The sequence below is a fragment of the Dermacentor albipictus genome, chromosome 10, assembly GCF_038994185.2.
Source record: "Dermacentor albipictus isolate Rhodes 1998 colony chromosome 10, USDA_Dalb.pri_finalv2, whole genome shotgun sequence".
NCBI classification, from domain to species: Eukaryota; Metazoa; Arthropoda; class Arachnida; order Ixodida; family Ixodidae; genus Dermacentor; species Dermacentor albipictus.
Window position 1 is genome coordinate 59,719,177 of NC_091830.1, and position 26,438 is coordinate 59,745,614.

At 44.2% G+C, this 26,438-nt stretch overlaps 1 protein-coding gene across 8 annotated transcripts in view; it reads right to left on the reverse strand.

Annotated features, from left to right (window-relative positions):
• Window positions 1–15,340, reverse strand: part of LOC135912140 (uncharacterized) — an 87,447-nt gene extending 72,107 nt beyond the window's left edge. For 7 of the 8 annotated variants that reach the window (XR_011508976.1, XR_011508975.1, XM_070527201.1 and 4 more), the window contains exons 1-2: window positions 15,211–15,324; window positions 4,200–4,331 (exon numbers count right to left, since the gene is read on the reverse strand). Coding sequence is in view for 6 of the 8 variants with exons in the window: in XM_070527201.1 (XP_070383302.1) it covers window positions 4,200–4,290 (91 nt within the window). In the remaining 2 variants the exon portion in view is untranslated. Of the gene's footprint in view, window positions 1–4,199; window positions 4,332–15,210 lie in introns of all 8 variants that reach the window. The other variant, XM_070527200.1, reaches the window with a different exon arrangement.
• Between the last annotated feature and the right edge of the window lie 11,098 nt (window positions 15,341–26,438).

Consider the following 26,438-nt stretch of genomic DNA (forward strand, 5'->3'; position numbering starts at 1 on the left):
CATAAAGCAACAGTGTTGTGGAAATACCAAGCACAGGCTTGCGGAAATATCACACGGGGAACGCAACGCCATAACTCTACAACACAACGTTTAGGACGGATGTTTTGAAATAGGTCAAGGTACCAATATTCTCACGTATTGACATGCATTGAAAGTTTAAAGTTACATTTACAGCATGTCCAATGAACGTAGAACATAAGACAACTAATCAAAATAACGACTAATCTTATCTATGCGCCGCAATACCACGCTTAAAAGTTTCGGCTCAGCTGTAGCGTTATTACAGAGCGTTTACAATATAGATCCTCAGAGGTATGTCATTAGAAAAGTTTCTAGGAAATTATGACTGGTATCATTATTGGAATTGGGGCAGTTCAAGTTCAATTGCCACCTCAGTCCGCGTGGAGTGAGCATGATTCCACCTGAGAGCACTCGAAAATCCCTCCCAACACGGTCATATGGGAAGTTTCTCAACGGTTTATATTTAGACCGTATGATACATGGGATGAACCATCAGTAAACGTGAAGGAGGCTTGCAGAAGAGTCGCGATCAGGGATCTGGGTACCTATTCTTGAGATTAAAACCAGTCAAAAGAGGAAGAACACAACGAGTAGCACACACAACGGTCTTTTTGGCTGGCTAAATATCAGAAATGAAGGAGCCGAGGTCCGAGGAATCACGACCAATTGTGGAAGGTCCATGGCGGCATTTTAATCAGTAACCTGCCTCAGGTCTCAAGGATGCATGCTGGCAACATATTTGCGATCCTACATCTATGGAACTATACGATCATCAACAGGCGGAGATGGTTCTTGGAGAATAAAGGACTTCCGTGGTCAACATTATTGGCTCCCTTGATATTCTAATTGTGGAACCTTTGTAATTTGGTATGTGGTTAAACGACATTCTGCATGATATGTACAGGGACTGTATGTACGAGTGCTATACAGCCGGGGACCATCTGAACAATCCCCTAAACGTTTTCAAAAATTTACATACACGGGACTGAGCCTGAAACACAGCAAATGCAAATTCCGGTTGTCATCTGCAGTGTACATGAGTCATTTATAGGGGAATATTTCTCCTCGCAGCTCAAGTTGCACGCGCAAGTGCAACAGCGACGCGGGGGTGTAGAGTGTAGTTTTCTTGGTTTGTTCAATTGTTAAAGGAAGTATTTACGAAACTATCTTAAGTCCCCTAACACCTTAGAACTATTTTCTTATTGTTTATTTGACCAGGAAAAGTAACCTCCAATATACATGTCCTGGTCCATTGACATCAAGAATAACCATTTTTTTTTGCAACGCCTCTACAAAGGGTATTCTTAAGCAAACTGAGGAGTGAAAAGTTCTGGCTGCCAGCTTGTCATAAATTGAGATAGACTGCAACCCGACGCATAAGCAGTGACACTTGAGAAAACACCAACTTCAGCATCGAATCTGGTCGCGAATGTTAAATGAACCACCAGTAACCAGAAATTTGGCCCCGTCGCTTCAAGGTCAGCAAGCCGTTACTCTAGTGCCTGCGACCAAACTCACCCGGTTACGCAGGTCAGCTTGACCGCGCTTAGTAGTTTGTTGTTAAACTGCGCAGGGATATTTTGGTATGAGAATTTTATTTATTGTTAATTTATTGCATAATGTGGACCGCTTGGTCCAAGCGTGTCGTCGGTTTCAAGATTACAGCCAAATACAAACAGCAACAATGGAAACTGTCTGGAGACTCGTGTTATAACGCGTAATACAAAAGGAATGAATTCCGAATAATGGAATTTATTTCTATATTAGAGCAATATTAGAACTATAACAAAAGAGATATGATATAGTGCAGCAGTGCTAATTTGTGCGGCAGGAGAAACTAAGAAGATGCCTAAATTAATTTGTTCCTAGGGCAATGCATTGAAAATATTAAATATATAAGTGTTAGTTCTAGCAAAGTAAGTTGTTAGCCTAATTGTGCCTTGTGCGTCTGCTCAGTATGGGTGATACATACGGTGAGAGATCTGCCGCAAGTTTCTACTTCAGAAGCACTGAAATGAAGTTAGTTCACAACTTTTTTGACGCATTTTATGAAGGGAAATGTCACTGGCTATCACCATTTCCGATGGAGGGTCAGTTAGTGAGGATTTGTTGTAAATAAACCGGACTGCTTTCTTGTTTATTCTTTCAAAACATTAAATATTTAGCTTAGTATTGAGGTACCATACTGCCCAGGCGTATTCTAATTTGGGCGGGATTAAGGGATAATAGAATAATAATTTAGAATCTCTTGCGGCGGTTTGAAGTTTACATTTTTGAAGGGGAAGCTGTAGAAAGGCAGGAGTGCAAATATTACATACATAGATGCCTCGCTGAGCGTTGTACCCTTGAAAGCCAGCGGCCGCATTTAATTCCTAAAATGAGTGTTGTGTACGCATCAGTCTCTAGCCATGCAGCAAGAGCTTCGAACAAAAATGGTGTGCATCTGAATCTCTAGGAGGCACTATCACAGTGAGGTAATGATTGAAATAATGAAGAATCAACGTGACGCACCAGGCTTTTATGAAAGGATGAATATAGAAGAAATCGCTATTTGAAGCTGCGAGGGCATCTTCCATGTTCATCTGGACACACGCCTCAACAACTCAATCATCGACACGACCCAATGAAAATCCTAATGTCAGTTCTCTGAGTTGTTCTAGACGATATAGAACCAATTGGGCGAGCCTTCCTCTACCTGAAGATGGGGCTAAGCGAAGCTTGTCCCGTTGAACCTGACCTTCGTCGCGGATAAGTAACCCACAGGTAATGGTGCCGAATTGATTCGGCCTCCCGCTCCCTCAGCTCCGGATTTTTTTTCGTTACGGTCGCATTGATTGGACTAGGGTGGCATTAGCGGCTAGATCTGTGCGCCGACGGCGAGCCCTTTCATAGGCGAGTGCTCGGAGCCACTCATTGTAGGCTTCCTGCTTCTCAGGGGAACGGACAACGCGTGGACGTCCCATCGGTTTTCCTAGGCTGCACTGAACAGAAACGAAGCCGGCGCAGCGCGTGCGAAAGGGCTCTAACGGCTGGATCAGTACGCCCACGGCGAGCCCTTTCACGAGTGGTTTCTCGCCGCCGTTCGTCGAAGGTTGCCTGTTCCTCGGGGGAACGCACTACGCGTGGCCGTCCCATCTGTTTTCCGAGACTGAACCGAACGGAAAGGAAGCCGGTGAAGCACGCTGGACACCCTTCCCTGCCTTTTTCTCACGCGGCGAAAACGAAACGACTTTGACTGGTTGCGCGTGTGGCCTGAGCGCAGACCTATGCGAATAGAATTCTTGATAATGAGTCTGGATCCGGCACCGGTACAAATTTCAACTCGTGAAAGCACTCGTTTCCCGCAGCTGTCGGCAGCTGGGTTTTTTTGCGAAACCACGAAAATGCCGCCTATACTTGTGAGTCAATACAAGCTCGCTTTAAAAATGAAGTTTTGTGCTAGGTATATCTAAGTACGCATATTAAAGTGCACAAGCGAAACACTTAAGTTGTATTGTTTAGTCCGACAATGAAGTAGGAAGTCGTGATTGTTATCTGCCAGCAACAGCTGCTCAATAGTACCTCTTCAGATTAAGTAGGTTTAGCGCACAAGTAGCATGACCAGAAATTTTCCAGAGGAAACAAAGGCAATTCATGCCTATGCGGCCAGGATTGAGTTGGATTAGCTTAGTAATATCTGTGATGTATAAAAAATGCAATCCGTAGGCTACCAGCTGTGGTTTACGCCCTTCATGCCTTTAGGATAGCATAAACATTTCTAGTGAACATAGACTAGGATGTTAATGATGGTCAATGATAACTAAGTGATACTGAAAGTTGGAAACAGTGCGGAATGCTCCGAAAGTACCCTTGCTCTAGTTGCTTACTGAGTATGTCACCACTATAGCTCTTCAGAAGAAACAGACCTCCCCTATAATACGACGAGTAGTGGTTCAAACGCTTTCTGATAGTGCAAAGAAATCTCACTAAACGCTTGTGAGCAATAAAACTGCATCACAACAATATTTTTTATTGGTTATTGCACTAAACTTTGAGTACGAAACGCAGATATTGCAACGTTCATTTCTGAAGATGGGCAAAATTATAATTAAAAATGAAGAACTTGACCAAGCCTATTTCTTTAAGGAACACAATAAGTCTTCATCATTCAGTGTTAATTAGAAAACAGTGGTACTCACCCGTGCATGACTCACACACGCTGACAAATAGAAAAAGAGTAAACAAAACTCTAGCTTTCGCTCCAATGATATTCGAATCGTCCAACTTCATAACTGTAAGAAATTAGATATCCTAAGACCAATCCTTTGATCCTGGTGAAGAAAAAGAAGAGCGCTCTGGCTAATGAACAAAGAAATCACGAAACTCCAAACCATAAATCACTCAATAATTTTCCTTTATGCGTCAACGACACCTAAAGCCAAATTTTTACCAATTTCTTAAGAAAGTCAGCGAAGAAATCTCGATTTTAGCGGTGAAGATAACAGATTAAGGCTGCCGTTATCTTAAATCATTTGCTCCTAAAGCCCATGGGGGCTCATGGATGCCGTTTTCATGCAAGAATATGAGCAGAAATACGGCATTAACTATGAGCAAGCAAGCAAAATATGCGGAATCACGCTTTTTGCTGCAAATGGCTTGACATTCTCTCAAGAACCAGCGTATTTCTGAAAGACCACGAAAGCCTATTGAAAATTTTCGTATATACAGGCCTTTGGGGAGTAACTTGTTTTTATATGTGCAGGTTCATTTACTCTTCATTGACTTTCTATTGCACCATACAATCTTTCAGTCTTCGAAAGATTTTCACGCCTCAGAGACGAGGCGTGGGACATGAATCATGCGCTGTTAGATATGGAGCTGTTTCCTGCGATTACTTCGAGTTCCCCAAACCACTTCGAGTCGCAGCACAGCTAATTGAGGAATGCCGAAGCAGGAAAGCACATTCCAGAGGAGCGGCCGAGCAAACAAGTTTAAGGCAACAAGTTCACGTGCCAACAAGTTCGTGCGCCGCCGGGATTAGCAGGTGGGCCTCGGACAATGGAGCATGAGCAGCCCTCCCCTTCTCCTCGTTAGAAGTGCATTGCCAGTCTGCGAGGCAAGACAACAGAGAGCCGCCAGGTGTGACACCGCGACACGGGCGCCTACCATTGGCTGAAAGTGGCGTCATCGGAGCGGACTCTCCCATTGGTCAAACATGAAGTGACTTACAGTGCTCGAAGGGTTTATAAGAAGCCTTCCAGAGAGACCTGAGCATTCTGGGACAGTCCCTGATTCCCTGATTCACCTCTCTCGAACTTCTTGCCGCGGGCCGCAGCGTCCGAGTTGCTGCCGGCCCGTAATGTCAGTACGACTGTTACTTGTCTCTTACCTCCCTGTACATAATGTAGAATAAATACTCCCAAGTTTGGTTTTCATCCCGAAGTCCGCCCCTCAACCCCTACAGCGCTTGTATATTGCCTCAAATTTTGCTTGTTCAGCATCCTTTAGGACAATGATATTTGTCTTTTAGATATAACATTTCCCCCATTTTCGGGAGCGTTTGAAAAAGTAATTTCTCAGACTCTTAAATATCTTTGCAAATAAAAAAATGGCCAGGCTTTGCTTGGTTAAGCCAAGAATTCGTTGCATATTGCGTGAGTTGGGGCCCAGCTTTTCCTCCGGCTGTCGTGACGTCACGTCACGTGGTTGAGCTATAGGTCAATGGTGGCTGCCCAGCTGCGCCCAAGGGCTGAACTGAGTGATTGCAATATGCAACGCATAAAAAACTAATTAATATCAGTGCGTTGGCGCAGCTCCTGTAGGCGCTATACATATAAAAATGGGAAAGTGGCCTTCAAGTTGTCCAGAACGCAAGCTCAATTATTTCTGTTCTTTATCTTAGAAATCATGGATCTGAAGCACCATGGAAATTGCTTTTATCCCTAGAGCGAAAACGAGCGTCTTCCAGTGCCTTCCATTGTGAAACCAGCGCGTGTTCTGACACTGCATCGCAATGGGGACTCTGGCACTCGCTAAGAGCTACTGCCACACTGGCGAAGCCGCTAGAAAGAGCTAAGTCATACTGGGCGACAGTCTGCTCTGTCTGATGTGACACTGGGGCACACTGTTGTGCGCTGGAACCGCGCTTATTCCAGCCTGATAAAATAAATGCCTAATGCTATTTTATTTGGAGATACAACTCTTTTTGTCCTCTAAGAGTGCTATATTGCGAGGTCAGTAATATCGCTTCTGGTTCAGGTTGAAATAAAAGCGCATGAGCGGCTCAATTTATGCATGTACATAAGTAACACTGAAGATTACTTTTGTTTCCTTAATATCTGTTTCACTATGCATTTCCTGAATGAAAATAAGCAAACCCTAATAAATCCTCGATTACGCAAACCAAACACGCAAAATATAATAACTTCTCGACTTGCCTCGAAAATCGTTCAACAACAGACCACCTGGTGCGAGTTGAGGCTAGTACTTGTGATGCTTCTGTTCCTAGAAACTTTTTTATGTTCATTTTTTTACATGAAAAACCTTACGACATTACGTGGCACTATGGAAATCTCCGAAGTCTGTACCGAATGGGTATTCATGGGAACAGGTTTCATGTTATGCAGACATAGCAAGTTGCCTATTCAATCGAACTCTCCGTGTAAAATTAGGCAACTGATTCTCTCATCTATTTACGCAGGAAAGTGAAGTTCTCCATGGAGGCGTGCGCAGCTGTAGGCTTTTCACTACGGACATCAGCACGCTCTGTTCGTCAGTACCTCGAGGCCTTTTCTATTTTGTTTACGCATAGGACGTAGATAAATACTTGAAGCTAAACATTTCGACAGAATTGCCTGTCTGGTTGGGAAATTGATTAGAACTTGAGACTGACTCCAACCAAATAACTGAATAACATAAACCGTGTGAAGGGCAACCTACCCTCGGTCTATGTCCATGGCCTTGGCGACATGACGAAAAGAAGAAAAGGACGCACAGCCAGATAGACTCCCGCTCGTTTCACCAACACAGAACGTCGGCGCGACCCTGTAACCTCCCCCCCCCCCCCGCGGCCCATCAAGGGCACCCTCGTGAGCACTCCACCCAGCACCGGTCATCGCAGCTCCTTGGAAGCGGTCAACAACACAAACCCCCCTTTCCTTTTGTTCCCCCCCACCTTTCCGTCTGTGGAGTGTCTCCCCACCTCCCGTGTTCCCCCCCCCCCTCCTTTCTTCAAAAAAGACGCTTTAAAAGCGGCACACCGCCACCCCCCGAAGAACAACCCCCTGAAGAAGGAGCCGAATGGGCTCCGAAACGTCGGGCTAATAAAATTCAGTTATTTGGTTGGAGTCAGTCTCAAGTTCTGACGTAGATAAATGTTTTAAATCATGCTTTATTGAAGTCTTCGAGGGGGCAAGTTCAGCTTGGGCTGCAGAAAGTGTCCGCATGGGCAGATGAAAATGAATTGCAGCTAAATTAAATCAACAAATAGCCCCTGTGTTCTTTTTACGAGAAATACACCTTCCTGACTCCACTATCGCACTGCAACGACAGCACATTATCGTTAACAAAGAACATAAGCTTTTCGGTGTCATACTCGACTCAAAACAGAGTTTCATGCCCCACATTAAATTCTGCATGGCCAAGTGCCTTAATGCATTGATTATACTAATTATTCGCTCGCGCAATAACTGGGGCAGTGACAGAAACTGCTTAATCGATTTCTGCAAAGATTAAGAATACGGCGCTGCCGTTTATCTATCTGTTCCACTGAGTGCCTTAAAAACAATGTTCCCGTGCATCATTTGGGCATTCGCTTTGCCCCAGGAGCCTTCAGCGGTGGCCCGGCCCAAATCTTTGTGTAGAATTTATTGAGTGCTCACTCTATCTACAAAGGTCATATTGCAGTTTCATGCATTTCCTGAAAACAAACTCTGAACATTCTTGTAACAATAGCGTAAATGTTATCACTTGTGCGACACTTTTCCATAATTTTCCAACAGTGAGACAGCTCTTTTCACAGCTTCTAAAAAACCTCACTGAAGAAATGGCTGTCCCAGTTCGTGAAACCTTTCGATGGCTTCGGGCAATAGCACCCTGGCTGGTGCAGCTGACACACTGTGACACGTGTTTTGTAAAAGTTACGATGAACGCCGCAGAAATACACATAAAATACATTTTCTGGAATTTAAGTCAGCGTACTCGTGTCCGGAAAGTCACACGCCTGCTGTTCTTATGCTGCAGTCGGCCCATCCTACTCGTAATCCGGCTGTATTTTCCCGGAAACAGGCACCTTTACGCCTGAGGCCTACGAATTATTGACGACTGTAAGACCTATAAGTTAAACAAAACTACTACAGGTATTAATATTTAGTGGTTCATTATGTGTCGTTACAGCCTTAATGTCATTGCAAAATAATAAAAATCCTGGTGCACTGAACTTTAGTCAATCCTCTGGGCTCCGTACACGTCTCATCAACATGACATATTATGCTCCATACCTGCCCATAGGCATCGAGGTTATTCTTGTGGGCCATACAGCCACATCACTAACAACAAAACGAAGTAATTCTTGCATGGCTGTCCCTGCTATCGATTTAAAGCCGCAAAAAACAAAGCGACCACCAGCAACGTACATGGGACACTGAACCACCTAATAAGCTTCACATTATTAAGTCAAACGCGGGAAACTGGCAACCAGTGACGCAGTACGGTAAATGGAGCTTATTTGCTGCAGCCTTAGGACAGACTTCAAGTCTGCTGTTCACTCCTTCCTGTTTACTGGCGATGATCCTCCGGTGTGAGATATATGCCAGGAGACAGTAACAATCCTTGAAATCTTGTTAAAGTTTTGGCAAGTAGAACTCCAAAGAAAAAACTATTTTGACCAGGCATACAGATGACAAATTCCTCTGCAATAGACAATGTTTCCAGGCAGTGAACAACTTTCTGACAATAAGTCAGTTTTAAAGTTCTTAGAAGATGTTGGTAGACTGCATGTTATCTGCCGAAGAGATTTGTAGCACTATTTATCGCTGGAGGCGGCTGCTAGGATAGCATGGTGTGTTTATTTTTTTGGTATGATAGCTTCAACAATGGTGGATAATATATTGAGCGCCAGCGGAGGAGCAGAGAAGTGGGACGTTGACAATGCATTTGCTTGGGTTCTGCACATCTCCCTTCTGTCCTATGTTATCCAAGTTAGAGTATCAAGGTGCCCGGCATACAGCAGTGCCTTATGTTTGTGTAATGCATATACGCGATAGTAGGCTGTTTAATTTGTATGCCTAATTTGAATATCAGGGAATGTTCTTGCCGCGTTAACGATTGCAATCTTCATGCCGTCATCTCGCTCCAGTTTACCCTACCGCTCCGCCAATATTCGTGAAATATTTATTCAATCGAGGACAAATCAAAGCAGAAATGAAAGCTTCGCCTGTTTGTGGAAGTGCTCTGGTCCTTTGCTCACGATGTCAATAATTCTGGTCACAGTGCCGATATTGTAATAGCATTAGTACCCTTAGTATTCGGCAGTATGGTTGCCAGCTTAACAGGTTACCGGTTTTTGTCACTCACAATGCACCGAGCAATCTTATCGTCAGCGACGTTCAGCTCCAGTTGGGCGAGGAACATTGGGCCATATATTTATGTTTGGCCTCACCACTAGTACCATGTCGACTACTGACCACATGGTTATCGCTGAAACAATAATGCAAGCAAGAGGGGGGGGGGCTCACATTAAGGGCTTGCGAATGACCCTGGAATCAGCAGTAACTGGCCCTCTAAACCGGTCACACTTTCTTTTTTTTCATACTCCTAATATTCTGACCACGTGTCTTAGTGAGACTACTTTACCTTCAATGGTATTCTGCATGGCCTTGCTAGGTGATTTATTTATCAGGTATTAATTTTAGCGCAGTTAAATCCGACGTTTGCATTACACGCACGACAGTCTCATTCCTGTGCCTGACCAATTGCATTTCGTCAAAAAGCCGTTGGCGCCACTATACTTTGCACTTGGCAGCTAAGGTGAAGCCGAATAAAAGAAAAGAACGTAAGCGCTAGAATAAATGAGATGATTATATGCTTCACAGAAATGTGATACAAATGATAACTTTATCACCAACTCTTCCCCTTTGTAAATATTCCCACGGAGAAGCACATTCAAGACATGCGTGAAGTTAAGTAAATAGGTGTGGCACGGGTGGTGGTCCCATGACACGAAGCTTTAGGCTAAACAAATTGCTCAAGTATAATAATTGAATTCTGCGTTTTGCGTGAAAAAACAGCGATTTCATTATGTGGCACGCCGTAGTGAGAGATTCCGGAATTATTTTAACTGCCAGGGGATTTTAACTTGCCCTCAATGCACAAAACACAAGAGCTTCCACATTTCGCCTAAATATATATGTGCCCGACGCGGCCGGTATTTGATCCCGAGACCCCGTGCTGAGCAGCGCAACTCCATAGCCGCAAAGCCAGCGCGGCGGGTGTTACAATGGTTCACCACTTTCGGTCTTTTGGAAAATCATACCCAAAAGGAAATCAAGCATCACTCGATAAAAACAGGCCAGCACAACAACACGCATCGCACGCTGGTGGGCTATGCCTAGTGTCCGAACTCACGATCAAATGCCAGCTTGCGAGAGCAAAGGAGGCCAAGCTTTTTTTACCGAAATGGAGGGCCGCCGACCCAGTAGTTTCGACAAACCTCGAGTGTTTCATGGGGACCTTACCGTATTATCATGCACTAAACACGCGAAAGGTAAGCATCCATACTAGAGCTTACAAAACGTATCATTGCAGGATTCTATATAGGCAAACGTTTGCCGTAGTAGTTCTGCGGAAACCCGCAAGATGGAGAGAATAATTAATAAAGGAAAAATCAGACATCCACCCGAAACCCATACGGGTTCCTCGAAAGAAAAGCTCAGACTCTGGGGCTTTTCTTTCGAGGAACCCGTATGGGTTTCCTTTGTAGCAATTGCTACGAACAGGTGGATGTCTGATTTTTCCTTTAATAATTACTTCTCTCTACCTTGCGGGTTTCCGCAGAACTACTACGTCAGACGTTTGCCTTTGCTTCGTTCCCTGAGCTCTTCTTTCGAGGAACCCGTATGGGTTTCCTTTGTAGCAATTGCTACGAATGGGTGGATGTCTGATTTTTCCTTTATTATTTCTCTCCACGTTGCGGGTTTCCGCAGAACTACTACGTCATTTCTTAAAGCTGTTTCTTGAATTAAACAAAAAGAACACTGGACGTTCTTTTTTTAGGCAGCTGGTATGTAGCATACATCATGGTAATGTATGACTCAGTTGACTATGAAAGTTCCCACTCGGGTGGCTGTGATGAATGACGTACCTAGGGTGACGTACGTAGGATGACGTACGTGGAATAGCGCGCGGGCTACAGCAAATTGCGGTGCAGGACATTTCTGACATGCTTCTGCACGTTGAACATGTGAACGAACAGGTAGCACAAATGGATTTCCTTTATGTAAATCAAGGATACCATCGGAAATGACTGCGACCCCACGGCTTTACCTAAATGGCCCATATGGACTCGTTGGAGAAGGTCGTACGAGTCCTGGGCAATAGGAAGCTTATCCGAGTGGATCATGGTGCATACTATTGTAATGCCGCCAGTGAACAGGCAGGCGACGCTAGAAATACGACAACGAGCATGCCCTAATTTTTTTCCCAAGGCGCAAGCAAGACAAATACTTTTGTCAGATGGCAGTAGCGACAACCTAATGATTACATAATCGCAACCATAATGTGGGGCAATCTTCCACCCACCACTGTGGAAGTAAACTGCCTATGCATGCTTCGAAGCAGATTGACAAGAACAATAAAATACTGCTCACTGCCGAGGACTTTCTCTGAGCCTTAGAGTCATGGTTAACCCGTTGACTGTTGCCACCATAGTGCCTCTTTACTGTCCCACATGGTTACTACTTTAATCGCAGTAGAGATCTCGGTTCCCACTTCTATGCGGGTCGAAGGTAAATAGCGCAAAAAGAAACTATGAACCGCCACCCCCTATCTTGTGTTATCACCCTTTTGGACCACCTTGGTCTCTGCTTTGACTGTACACCTGCTCTAGGACAGCCACCCTGTCTACAGTCTTTTCTTCCAATTGAGCCGTTATTACCTTTGCTTTGAGTAGAGCCATCTGCTCCGCGAAGTTGCCTGTGTAAGAAAATGGAAGCTTGCATGAACTGCTCGAAATCGGCATGCCTTTCCGGGTAATTTTCCGCACGAGAACACCCGACTCAATGACACCGGCAGGTTTCAATATACGCGTCGTCTGCTTGACGTCCCGGCAGCAAAGGCTCATTCATATTCATCGAAATTTTAACCACCGAGAGCAACTACACCACCGTCCTACAGGACAGCTTCGCGAACGCCAAGATGGCCGAGGCATAGAACTTTGACAACATCAGAGCCTCGGTGCGGTCAAAAGGCCGAGCCATATCACGTGATTTCGGAACCTGCACGAACTCGTTCTGGATAATGCGTCTACGCTTGCGTCGATATAGTTCGAAGTTATATTGCTAGGCCATCCTGCGAGACATCATGGTACGCTGCCATCGACAAAGCAGTCATATCGTGACCACGGAAAGGAACTAAATCTCAACAGCAAATGATGATATCGAAGACATCCTAAACTATAGTCACACTGACAACACACAAGTACAGTATGAGTTAACTACGATCAATGTATGCGTTTACCTAATAACGAGCATCGACATAAAACGAATCACGAAAATCGCCCCGGTTGGCAACCACCGAGCTCAAAAAGTGTTCCTGTAGAATATGCATTTTGTAAAAAGCATGCAACACTGGAATGCGACACTTAGATCGACCCCACTGAAGACAGATGGCGACTGACAGCAACATGCAGCTGCTTCGGGTACGCCATAAGCATATGAATGTCAACGAAGAAATGTCAATGCAAAGTCAGCTGTTGTCAGTAGACACGTAGTCATGCCTGGCCTGCTTTACTTCAGTAAAACCAGCTACCAGACTAGGCATCTCGTACCACACGAACCTTTCATCCAAAACATACACGCAAACCTAAATGTTCTAGCAGTCTTATAATACTTCAAGCATACGTGGGTATCTCTATATATTTCTGTGCATACAACCACTTTTCCTGCAACTCGAGTCGCCCCTTTGTACATGGTATAACGAAAGAAGAATCGAGCAATCATGCTGTGGGAGCCTTGTTCAAAGCCAAACGTTGCACAAAGTCGGGTTCCTCAGTACGTGAAATTGCGTTGTGCCGCTCTTCCATAAACCTGAGCCCCTGAGTTTGCGCCACTGGGTGATTTCAGTGAACATCTTTGACGTAAAGTTGGATCACTGGGTATATGCCTGTCTTCAAAAGCAAAGGGATACCTTGAAAACTATGCCCTGCTGGGAGGAATTGAACTCAGGTCATACATATGTGAATCTTTACTGAATAAATATTGAGCCATGCGCAGACTACGCAGTAGTCACTAGATGGCGCAGCGTGTCCGGATGGATGCGCTGGTGGAAAAAACGCAGGAAAGAAATTGATACGACCGGATCCGTTACAGGCATGGAGAGCGATACTGAGGTAGATAGCGAAGTTTTGAGGAAAAACAAAATATGGAGATGTATACAGAAATGCTAGAATGAAAAATATGTACAATATAGCAAATAAATCAAGCAGTTTAGGTGGCCATTTGTCAATGCCCTGTTTCGAAGGGGACGCTAATAAACCATCGTCGCCATCATCACCATCGAGGCGCGAAAGAGGAGTCCACCTGCAAACATGCCTGATGCATAAGGCGTTTAGTTTAGGGGGTAGTCGTGAAGTATGTCGCGGCATTATTTCAATACTAATAGCATTAGCGTGTACTTTCATCAGGAGACGCCTCCTGCCGGAATTCTTTTTTCGTCGGAAACTGAACTTCAATACAGGAAGAGGATATCTTAGGACGATCGCACAAATTCAATTTGGTAACAGACTGCAATATAATGAGATCATTCAGGTTTACCCGGTTCACGTTAACAAGGTGGAAATTTGTCCCGAAGCGCTGTCGCAATCTGCGTGACAGACTTGAGTTTTTCGGTTTACCTCAAGCGCCAGGGATTAATTTGCACCTCGGATCACATCCAATGTGAAAACTATTGAAAACAGAAGTCGCTCGGCGACACGATAGAACGGCGTTGCAGCGATGACTACCATACTGGGTTGCACTCTGCAAGGAGCGATTACCAAGCTGCTCTCACGTCACCAGAGCTAAGGAGTGAACGTTTCTGCTTTTTCGAATGACCGTTTTGTGAACGAAAACGGCCGAATTGTTGCTACCCTGACAGACCTTCAATAGCCCTCTAATGAAACGCGTTCGTATGTGTTTAAAACTGAGTTATAGAGTTCACCAGTGACCATGTGAAGCAGATCGCCTATCAAGCTCTTAACGAGAACACAAGAACACAGAACCAGAAAGCTTGCAGCGCTTTCTGACGGTGTTGCCGGTCTTACTTCCATTTGTAGTTACTCTCGCAAATGTATGAGCATTTCGTGAGCGTTGCATATATATATATATATATATATATATATATATATATATATATATATATATATATATATATATATATATATATATATATATATATATATATATATATATATATATATATACTTTTACATTTTGTTACTTTCTAATAATACATCAATTTTTCTACCGCAACCCATCCTTACCTTTACGACACCATAACATGACTTAGTGCCAGTACCCCACTCTGACGTAAAGATGCCGCTTAAGCAACAAGTGAGCATGCACACAAAATGGCGGTGTCCACAGTGAGATGATGCCGATGAAGAAGTAAATAAGTTTAAAGGAGAAAAACTACACGAAGTTAGCTGTTTCTTCTTTGTCATTGAACACAATAAGTAATTAGCTTGAAGCACCGTGACGTGTAAGGCTGAACAATTATAAGTATATTAGATCCTACAAAACACAGAAAAACGCGAGCAAAGTAGATAGCGTTTAATGAACTGGTATTATGAGTGCGACAGAGAAAGCAGCGTGTGTGTGCGAAGGGTTGGAAGCCGGTTAAGATCAGTTTGTTTACTTATTAACGCTCACTGTAGTTCAAATAACTTTTTCATTAGCGAAATATATTTTTGACGAAACAAGCAATAACAATGGCGGCAAATTGAACATTTCAACTTACCGTAAACCACCATGCCCTGCGGGATAGATACATGTACTATAGTTACCTCCTTCCCACAATCGGCGTCCTTCAGCTAAGCCTTGATTACCAGAACATGGCAGTCTTGGAAATCTGCACACCTCTCTTTGAAGTCAGGCCTGTGAGCTTTTCTCTTGTAAGAAATTTCTTTCTTTCCCTATCTCTCTCTCTCTCTCTTGGAAGAGTTTTTAGGCGACCTTCATAGTCGGCTGTTCAATACTTCTCTGCTCAGTGCGGTCTACGACGTTTGTGATATAGGCATAAAATATTGACGTTTAAACGCGCATGTTTCCGTCCATTTAATCGACGCGTATACGTCACTCACACACCTGTATCTTGTGAACAGAGGAAAAGCATTTTGTGCGTGGATAATATGCACCTTTATTATTATTATCTTGTTAAATGACACATTGTCTTTGACTATGTTTTTAAAGAACGCCAACGTTTGCTGGGGTCTGTTAAAATTGAACTTTTAAGTCTAAAGGGCAAACAAGTGAAGTCGCCAGGAACAGGTCTAGCAAACGTTAACCTTTAAAATGACACGGCGCTTCTATGGCTCGATAGCGACGGCAGCTTCAGACGTTGACGTCAAGGAATCAGCAATTAAAAATTTGTTTTTTTACTTTTTACAGACTATGTCAGAAGCACGTTCTCCTTAGCCCCAGCAACACTAAAGCGCTCCGCATAATAGTACACCTAGACCGAACCATCGATAATGGCAGTGAATAACCACAATCTTGTTAGCAAGCTGTTCGTACGTTAGAACACAGCGCTTGTTCTCCAGCGTGCACAGCTAACAAGTTTTCAGCATCATGGCAGATGTCTTCACAAGAAAAGAGGAGAAGATTATCGAAAAACAATTATTGGGTAATATAAAGAACTTCTTCTGAATGACTGTAAAGGTCGTATTGAAAGAGCCAGCCATGCAGCTAGTTCTGTGTACTGTACATGTGCAATGGAAATAAATGGACAGAGGAAAGTGAGGTGAAGGTAATCGATTACCTCTTACTAATTACTGAATTACTTTTTGGGACAGTTTCCATAGCTGTAAGCAAAAACATTTTTGAGAGAATGTAATTGTCATCGTTTACTTTTTTTCTGTAGCATGATAAAGTCTGGTTTATATATACAGCGGTACTGACGGTGGTCTCCTCCGGACAGCTGTCAGTTATATTTTGCGCCTCAAAGAAGCAGGACCTGTGTCTAGTGGTCTCTCTACCTACATTTCCCAATGTTGAGAACGTAGTTTCAATTACGGATACATGACCTTCGAGAGGTGCGACGTAATGCTGACGTATTTCTCTCACATTTACCGCTTAGTCTCCACTGAACTTGTTTCACATAGTTCTGACCGACATGAGTTCAAATGATACGTATCCGGTAAAAGGCGTAAAAGACAGTTTTGTGCCTTTGAAACTGTCTTGTTTATGTCCAATAAATTGAAGCGTGAACTGCCGTTCTTTATGCTTAACGAGGTTTGTTGAGCTGTGCGTATTTCTGGTTTTTCTATCTGCTCCTCCAGAACTGTAACACAAGTAATGAGCCCCCGTCCTGAGAAGCTTCAGGGACCACTGCGCCACAAATGCTATACACCCACGACTTCCTCGATTTGGCGCATTCGATGGAGAAAGCGCGCCTAATGTCCATACCGCATGATGGCACAATTTCCTGCTGATGCCGCTATGACCAAGCTAAGGCTCACGTAGGGAGCCTCGTCTACCACCTACTGTTTTTAAACAAGTCACCTAGCTGAGGCCGGGAAATATTTGACGTTTGCGAGTGAAGGCTAGGCGGTGACGATAATTGAACATTATGGCATGTTGGTAGCTCTACCGAAAGCCATGTTTTCAGTTAAGGCGGCAGATGGTAATAGGTAGAAAAACCGCCAAGCGTGATGAGCCCTATGTTACTTCGCTCTCCGTTGACATTGTGAGTTTGTAGGATGGGTACGTTATTGTGATCCTAGCGCCCGCTTTCCTGTCCGGTACTTTTGTTTTCTACGGATAAATGACCACTTGCATGTTACAGCGAAGCCGCCCACGCCTAGGCGAAACGCTCGTGGTCCGACCACAGAAACCCTCCGGCGGAAGGTGTAGCCCGCCATTGGCTACACTGACAGTTATGTCGTTTTTCTATCGCAGCAGAATGCGCGCGCAGCAGTCTCACTCCGATTTTGCAAAGGGAGGGCCGCGCATCGTTCATACTCCCGCGAAGCAGCTGGCCTTTTTTTTTTAGTACTCCCAGTGTGCGACCTCTTAAGCCACAGGACATCCACTCGCGCAAAAGTATTTCGGTCTGTCCACTTTTCGTTGCCCTGATCTGGCTTCTACAGTTACACGTTGTGTAATCAAACCACGCTTCCGCTGAAGGTGCCGGCGCCGAGACGTTCATTTCTGGTCTCCTTGCCAAATTTTCAGCGTGAATTACCTAAAGTATGACAAAAATATGTTTTAAGTACAGATGCTAGCGACATTTCCGCCAGGTAATCTACTTTTCTCTCGCGGTTTTCGAAAGCTGCATGTGACCGGTGCTGAAGCATGTGACATCTTTACTCACTGCCAAGTTCAGTCACTGCCCTTTCTCCCCTGTCTTTTCGTGGCCACCTGCTGTAGAAGTCTGTAAAACGTCGTCAGTGCTGTTAATTTGCATTATAGAAAATGTTAGGACTAAGTTCAGAAGGAAATTTTTAGAAGCTTCGCCTAATTTCACTTGATCTTGTTCATTGGTTGAAAAAGGCCATTTTTAAATGATCATAGTGCAAACATTCTTATTGGGACCTAAAGCGCACTCAAGAACAGAGTTTCAGATAATATCCCACAAATTGCCGAATAAGCGGCAGTTTCTAGCGAGAAGAAAGCTTCCGCTTCAACAGATGTGGTGAAATATCGTCGTCAGTGAGTGACAAGACAAATCATGATTAGAACTTCCGTGCCATGTTGCGTTATGTACGTTAGAAAATAAACATGTTATTGTATTGGCACACTGAGACCTGGTGGTGCGACAGTATGACAAAAGGACGCTGTAACATGTCCACTCGAGCACTATACAACTAGACAAGGTCTGTGATATATGTTCACCATGAATTGTTTCCATTTTATTTAGGATAGTGTACCTAGCTCTAACTTAGACAATATTTATCTTCCTTACCCTACTTCTTAGGTAGGAGAGGTTTCATTGAAATGATATCGCAGATTAGGACAATGTTCCTCTCAAGTCTGTGCCGTCTAGCATGGATATTGGGACTTCACAACCGATTAAAAGGAACTGAGTTGAACATTTTGACTCCATGAAAGCCGTGAAGTTGAAGGCCTCATATAATAATGTAAAAATGCACAACGCCACCATGAGATTTACGATTGAATTCGGATACTTAAGAAAAACTTGTGCAGGACAAGTTTTGAATTATACTGTGATTTTTGTCTGGGGTGCTTGCGGTGCAGGAGCGCCACAAGTTTACAATGAGCGAGGAGTTTCTTTGTGAAATCCTTTCCAACTTCATGTCTCGATTTATGATTGGAGTAAGCGGAAGACAGGAACGGTGCCCGACGCAAAGCTGAATATACGCTTCTCCTCAACTGTTTGTCACAAAGCGTGCACAGGGCCTACCTATATGTCTTTTCTGTCCGCCTTGTTGCCCACCAATAGTACACATCGCAGTTTATTTCCTTTCTAACTTCTTTACATGTAAGCTGTCAGTGAAAACGTTATTGGCATATCTTCATGTTGTCTTTAGAGGATAAGGCAGTACAGCGATTTAATGTATTCAGAGGAAAGGGGTGCTGTTACAGCCGCTGCGTGGTCGTGAATAGATGCGTCTTGCTCAACTGAGGAGAACATACATATAAACGCCGTGGAGCATACTGGTGTAAATATGAAATTTTATGTTTGTGCTCAGGTTTGAACATCATGAAATAAGGTGTACTGTTATTATGAGCCAAATTTTTCATAATTTTTGCGAGGAAGGTACACACTACAGCTACAAAGAAAACTGAACAACTTACATATCAGCCAGTGTTGGTCTGTCTTCTTTTTGCGCTTCTTAATAATAATATTCATAGTATTACTAACAGTACCAACAATTACATTATTGTTGCCATTAAAAGAAATAAATGTTACATGTACTGGTTCAGTTACGAAAAATGTCGCGATTTCCGCGACAGGCTAAGCTAAGATTGAGAGAGCGAATTAATCGACAGCTAGCAATACGAAGTAAGACATATAGTTTCATCGGCCGTATAAACGTGTAAGCGTAGGCATGCTAAGTAAATTAAGAAGCAAGGTAGCACGCGCGCACGAGCTAGCACGAAAACACCTGACTAGGTTATTGCGGAAACTCGATGCGAAAACCCTGGTGTTAGGAAGTGCGGCAGCAGCAGCGAGCGAATTGACCTTCGTGCTGTGTCTCGCATCAATATAGACTAAGCCCCCAAAACCCCGCGCACGTGGACACTATCGATATCGAAGATTGCTTTCAAGATACAGCAGCCGGGAAGGAGGCGCGCGTGCCCACAGAAGTAGTTAGTTAATTCTTGTTTAATGGCGCAAAAGCGACTAAGACCATGCTGCGCCAGCCACAAGATATTAAGAATTAAAATCTTAAAGCAGCGCAAGCTGCGATACTTTAGAGTTTGTGTAAAAAACCAGTGTCTTCTAAAAAGCTGAACAAGTCAGTGAAGGGCACTAGTGGTTCATCTCCGAGTATTGATGCGGGGTGTAAAGGTATGTGTAAGTTATAGACATTCTGTAAAAGCCTTTGTCTTTGTGTTTCAATGTTTCGACATGTCATAATAATGTGCATTATGGTGAGTGGTTCATGGCACTTCTCGCAATTTGGCGGGTTTTCGTTTTGAAGTAGAAAATTGTGTGTCAGGTGTGTATGCCCGATTCGAAGTCTACATAGGATCACTTCATAGAAGCGTTGCTGGTGACTGCACGACTTCCATTCTCTAAGCAGGGGTTTTATTGTGTGTAACTTGTTATTTGTGCATGAGTCCCATTCTAGTTGCCACTTTGATGTCAGGGCCTTATGAATCGCTCGGATACTGCCTTTGTATGGAAGTGTTGTTTGTGTTATACCATTGTGCGCTGCCATGAACGCGCATCTATCTGTTGCTTCATTCCCTGGTATCCCGACATGGCTTGGGACCCAGCAGAATCGTAAGGTTCTTCCGTATTCATTATAGGCCAATATGTTTAGGATGTTACCCATTAGGGGCTCAGACGCGGAGTTAAGTTCAGAGATCTGAATGAATCGGTATATATGATAGCATTCATCTGCTTGTCGCTGGTAATTTTTTTACTGCCGTCCTTATTGCAAAAACTTCGGCGGTAAACACTGAAGAAAAATTATTTATCGGAATGCTATTTTGCCAATTTTTTGTTACGATCCCGACACCTACGTATTCTTGTGTTTTGGAGCCGTCAGTGTGAAACTCCGTGTAATTTTTATATTTTTCTTGGATGGCTCGGAACTCTTGTATTATGTGTTCTTGTGGAGTGTCTTTTTTCTTTAGATGTGTTAGTGTCCAGTCACATAGCTGTGAAAAGTTGTACCGTGGTGGCAACCTTGGTAGCCTTTGAGAAACCTGCAGGGCCTCATGAGGAACATCGCAATTCTGACAGTATTCTTCGTGTCGTAAGATTAGTGGCCGAATCATGTTTGGTTTGTTTGTGTAGTGGATCCGTGATATGCACTGTGTTACGATGCTGTAGCATATATGTTGTGGTGATGATCGCATTCGTAGTACATAGGAAAGTGTAAGTAGTGCTCTGCGTTGCTGTAAGGACGGCTCATTGCAGTTAACATATAAACTTTGGACAGGCGATGTTCTGTACGCACCGCTCGCCAGTCGCAGGCCAAGATTGTGAACTGGATCAAGTCGCTTAATGTAGGACTGCCTAGCTGCACCATAACCTGACTACCGTAGTCGAGAATGCTACCTACAAGAGACCGGTATATACGTAATAGACATGTTCGGTCAGATCCCCAGTGCTTGTGTGATAAAACCTTAATGATATTTAGTGCTTTATTTGCTTTTATCTTAGTTGAGTTAATGTGGGCGAGGAAGTTCAGTTTTGTGTCAAAAGTTACACCTAAAAATTTGTAGTCTTCTTTGACCAGCAGCGTTGTACCATATAATGTGAGAACTGGAGTGCAGTGTAAACTTCGCTTCCGGGAAAAGAGAACTGTAACAGGTTTGTGCGTTGAAAAACGGAAACCATTTTTGTCGGCCCATTGTGTCAGATTATTTATCGTTATTTGTAGTTGTCTTTCGCAGGCGGGTAGATTTGAAGGGCGGCAAGCCACTTGCAAATCGTCGACATATAATGAGTGCGTAACAGATGATGGGAGAATTTTATTAACAGACTTCATTTTGACTATGAAAAGTGTCGTGCTCAGAATGCAACCTTGTGGAACGCCATTTTCTTGTGTAAATGTGCGTGAAAGTGTTGTGCCGAGACGTACTTGAAATGTTCTATTTGACATGAAATCACATAGACAATTTAACATTCTGCCGCGTATTCCCAGGTCAGCTAGATCTTTTAGGATTCCATATCGCCACGTCGTATCATAGGCTTTTTCTATATCGAAGAAAACCGTCAGACAATATTGCTTGTGTAGGAAGGTGTCACGTATTTCCTGTTCTAGTCGTACGAGATGGTCAATGGTGGAGCAACCCTTTTTGTATCCGCACTGGTGCATATCTATTAGGCTTCTTGTTTCAAGGATAAATGTGAGTCTTGTGTTTATGATGCTCTCACAGGATTTAGCTAGACAGCTTAATTGTTAATGCAATGGGTCAATAGCTACTAGGGGATGTGGCGGGTTTACCAGATTTTAGAAAGGGGACTACTATCGCATTTTCCCAATCTGTGGGCATTACCCCAGACTCCCATATTATATTGAAAAATTTAAGAAGTGTCCCTACCGATGCTTGAGGTAAGTGTGCCAGCATTGTGTAGTGGACACGGTCAAGACCTGTTGCCGTTTTTTTAACGGCAGAGAGAACTCTGTTCAATTCATGTATTGTGGGGGGGTTATTATATATTTCAGCTGAAGCCCCAGTGGTGGGCAGTCTGTTTCTCCGCCGACTCTTTATATTTTAAGAATGAATTTGAATAGTTTGCCGAGCTGGAGATGTTGTAAAAGTGTTCACCTAATGAGTTGTCTTGGTCCTGTAGTGTTGTATGTGTGCCTGGGCATGTAAGTAGTGGTATTGTGTAAGATGAGTACTCTCCTCTGAATTTCCTCACCTGATCCCACATTCATTTTGATGTTACCGTACTAATAATTGAAGAGATGTATTTTTGCCATGATGATTTTTCAGCATGTCTACGAATGAACCGTGCTTCGGCTTTCGCTTGTTTGAAGGTTAACAGGTTTCTATAGGTGGGGCACCTTCGTAGGATTCCCCAGGCTTTATTTTGTGCTTTTTTAGCGTTGGTACACTCCTTCGTCCACCAGGGGTTTAGCTTTTTGTGCACAATAACTGATGACTGGGGTATGGCCTTTTCTGCCGCACAGATTATAACTTCAGTGATTTTTTTATTAAGTTCGTCAATACTTAGCTCTGGCGAAAAGACATCTTCTAGTATCGCGTTTTCCATAAAGACAGGCCAGTCCACGAGCTGTAATTTTCATCGACGTGGTCTAGTTAATAGGGTTTTTGGTGATGATAGGAGTTTGATGAGTGCGGGTAAGTGGTCGCTGCCATATGATGTGTCGAGAGCTTCCCATTTAAGATCAGTAAAAAGTGAAGGTGAGCAAAAAGCTAAGTCTAAACAGCTAAAAGTGCGGGAAGTTGGTGAAAAGTAGGTCGGGGCGCCTGAATTTAAGAGGCAAATGTCATTGGATAAAATAAAATCTTCAACCAACCGTCCTCTTTGGTCAGTTTTGACACTGCCCCAAAGAGTACAATGAGCATTAAATACACCTACTAAGACAAATGGCTCCGGTAACTGATCTGTTAGATTTTCTAAGTCTTTAGTAGTAAAATGTGCGTGAGGTGGAATGTACAGTGAACAAATGGTGATGGTTTTGAAACATAGAATGGTAACAGCTACGGCCTCTAAAGATGTTTTCAATTGGAGATTTCGGGTAGGAGTGCCGCGCTGCATGACTATAGCCACTCCACCTGACAATCGGCTGGAACATTCGCGGTCCCTTCGGACAACGGTGAAACCTTTGAGAATTTGATTATTTTTTGGACCGAGGTTTATTTCCTGGAGACATACTGCAACCGGTGAAAAGCTGTTGATGATGTCGTTAATGTCACATAGATTCTGTATGAGACCTCTAGAATTCCAATGGATAATAAAAGCCATTTTGAAATTGAAAGGTAAGATGTGGCACTACGGAAAGAATAAGAGGTGAGATGTTAGGTTACATGGGTTTTAAATGGCTTATACAAGTGAGCGATAACCTTTAGGTAATCGCTTTCTTATTCTGAGTGGTTATTGGGATTTTGTCCCTCTTACCGCGCTCAAAGGAGCGCTTGTCCTTTGGTGTCAATGACACCGGGGTTTTTGCGTCGACCTCCACCGCTCTCTCTGAGGCGCTGGAGGATCGAGAGTTAGGCACCGAGACACGTGTCTCGGGCCTTGGGGTTCGCTTGATCTTAGGGCCCTGCGGGACTGGTGTCTGCAGGGCCATCGAAGAGGGTGGAGCAGTACTGACTGCTTCCACCACGGGGCCGGGAGGAGTCACTGCGTCACCACTGCGCGTGGGCTCGGAGGACTCCGGATGCCTCTGTGACCCTGCCCCCGCCTGCGTCACTTCGGCATAACTTGTTCGCGGAAGATACGATAGCCGCTTTCGGGCTTCAAAGAACGAAATTTTTTCTTTTATAGTGAGAGCAATGACTTCTTTTTTCTTTTTTCCAGCAAGGGAAGGACCGTGAATAAGCTGGGTGATCTCCCTTGCAGTTAACACAATGTGGGGAAGAGGTGCAATTCTCAGATTGGTGTTCGTTGGAGCTGCATTTAGCACAAGTTGTTTGTCCTCGGCATGCATGTGAAGCGTGTCCAAACCTTTGGCACTTGAAAAATCGTCTGGGGTTTGGAATATATGGTCTTACATTGACTTTAACATAACCTGCATCGAGCGAGGTAGGCATTACGCTTGTTCCGAAGGTGAGTATAACGTGTTTAGTGGGGATTTCTTGATCGTTTCTGCGGATTACTAGTCTCTGTACTTTGGTAACATTTTGTTCCTGGAAACCTTCCAGCAGTTCCTCGTCGCTTAATCCAATAAAATCTTCTTCAGATGTTACTCCCCCACTTGTATTGAGTGTTCTGTGGGCTGAAACAGTCACTGTCGCCTCGCCAATACTGGTAACTTCAGACAGCTTATCTGCTTGGTCTTTACTATTCAAATCTAGGAGGAGGTCCTCGCTAGACATTTCGGAGGCTTTGTATGTCTGTCCGATTTTATCTTTCAGGCATTTGGCGACAAGGAATGGAGAAAGCTTTCTAATAGACGTATAACTTTCACTTATGACTACATAGCATTTGGGGAAAGATGGAGCGTTGCTTCGAAAGGAGAATTGAAATGGTACTTCGGTGCGGCATCTTTTGAGACGCCGATCATGGACAACAGAGATTTGAGCTGCCATAGGAAAGTGTGTGTGTTCGGCAACAGCGCCGACCACCCACCACGGAGCCCAACGAGGGGACGCGGCAGGGCTTGTGTCCAAGTCTGCACGACGCCAGCCGTACGCCGTCACAATAACCAAATATGGTGTACCACACAATCCACACAAGGTTAACCCTTGCCGCCGTGGAGAAAGGATGTAAATGGAAGAGAGAAGAAGACAGGAAAGGTAAAAAAGTGAGAGATAAAGACGAAGGTTTGAGGAGAGAGAGATAGGAAGAGGCGACTACCGATTTCCCCCGGATGGGTCAGTCCGAGGGTGCCGTCTACGTGAAGCAGAGACCAAAGAGGTGTGTTGCCTCCGCCGGGGGGCCTTAAAGGTCCGATCACCCAGCATCGGCTCAACCTCCAGGATCTCCCTTTCCCCGGACACGACTAAGCCGCGCACGACTACACGCGGGGGGGTCCAACCCTCATGTGGTCGGGTCCGTGGTGTCGCAACACACCAAACGCCTGCTGACGCAGACGCCCCTGCGGGGGCCACAGAAGTAGGACGACCCTTCCCCCCCCCTCGATGCCCTCCTCCTGGATCCTTGCGCACGACCATAGACGGCGCGCTTACTATCCGCTTTCCTCGCTTGCATGGGCGTGATTGAGCCGCGATTGCCGGCTTACCCTCGCGCGCTTTCCCTCGCACATGTCGCACATGGTTCACGGCGGCGATTATATCACGCTTGGACATTTAGGCAACCTCACAGCGACGGCGACGGTAGAAATGCGACCGAGTTTGCCACATAGCTGCTACAATTATAACTCGATCTAACGAAACTCGATTATACGAATTTCCCAATATCAAGAAGAAATTTCCACTCCCCTGCGGGTACCCATAGGGTTCAAGGCTGTCATCAACTCGAATTAACGAAACTAGGGCCAGCACGATTTGACGAAGCTTCTGCTGAAATAAATCAATAAAAATGCGGTGATTTTTTCCCAAGTCTTACAGAGACGGGGTTTTCTTAGAGCGTGTGCTTTAAAGCTAACGCGGTAAAACATCTAGGCGCTCAATTCGCCGCCCCAGCTTTATTTTGAAGAGGCTGCACGCTGTGCCCATGGACGGAACTGCGGACTAAACACGGCGTTGGTAGGGCCGACGGCGGCTGCCTTCGTTATTTCATGGTTTATGCGACAGATGGCTCTATTAGCGGCAAATGCGATGGCGCGGTAGCATTTGCGTGTTGCTACGTTACAATTCTAGGTTTTGAATAACCGAAAACGTTCTTTTCTCGTTTTTGCAAACTTCCAGATTTAACGACATAAGTCGAGCGTGGTCATCAGTTCGTTAAATTGGGTTTCAACTATATTGCAATACAAGATACTCTGTAAAAATTATGGTTCTGCAATTGAAACAAAGGAGTACGACTTCTGTATTTATTTTCGAGTTTATTGTTTTAGTTCGTCGGGAACATATATGGGGACACCAGTGCTCTGGAGTTGAACTAACACTCCGCCTTTTTGAAAACTGCATTTTTATCTTCTTTTAAGCATGATATTAATGACCACATGCCGAATATACTTTCAGGTCTTGAGAAACATTCCTTGTCTAAGCAATTAGGCATGT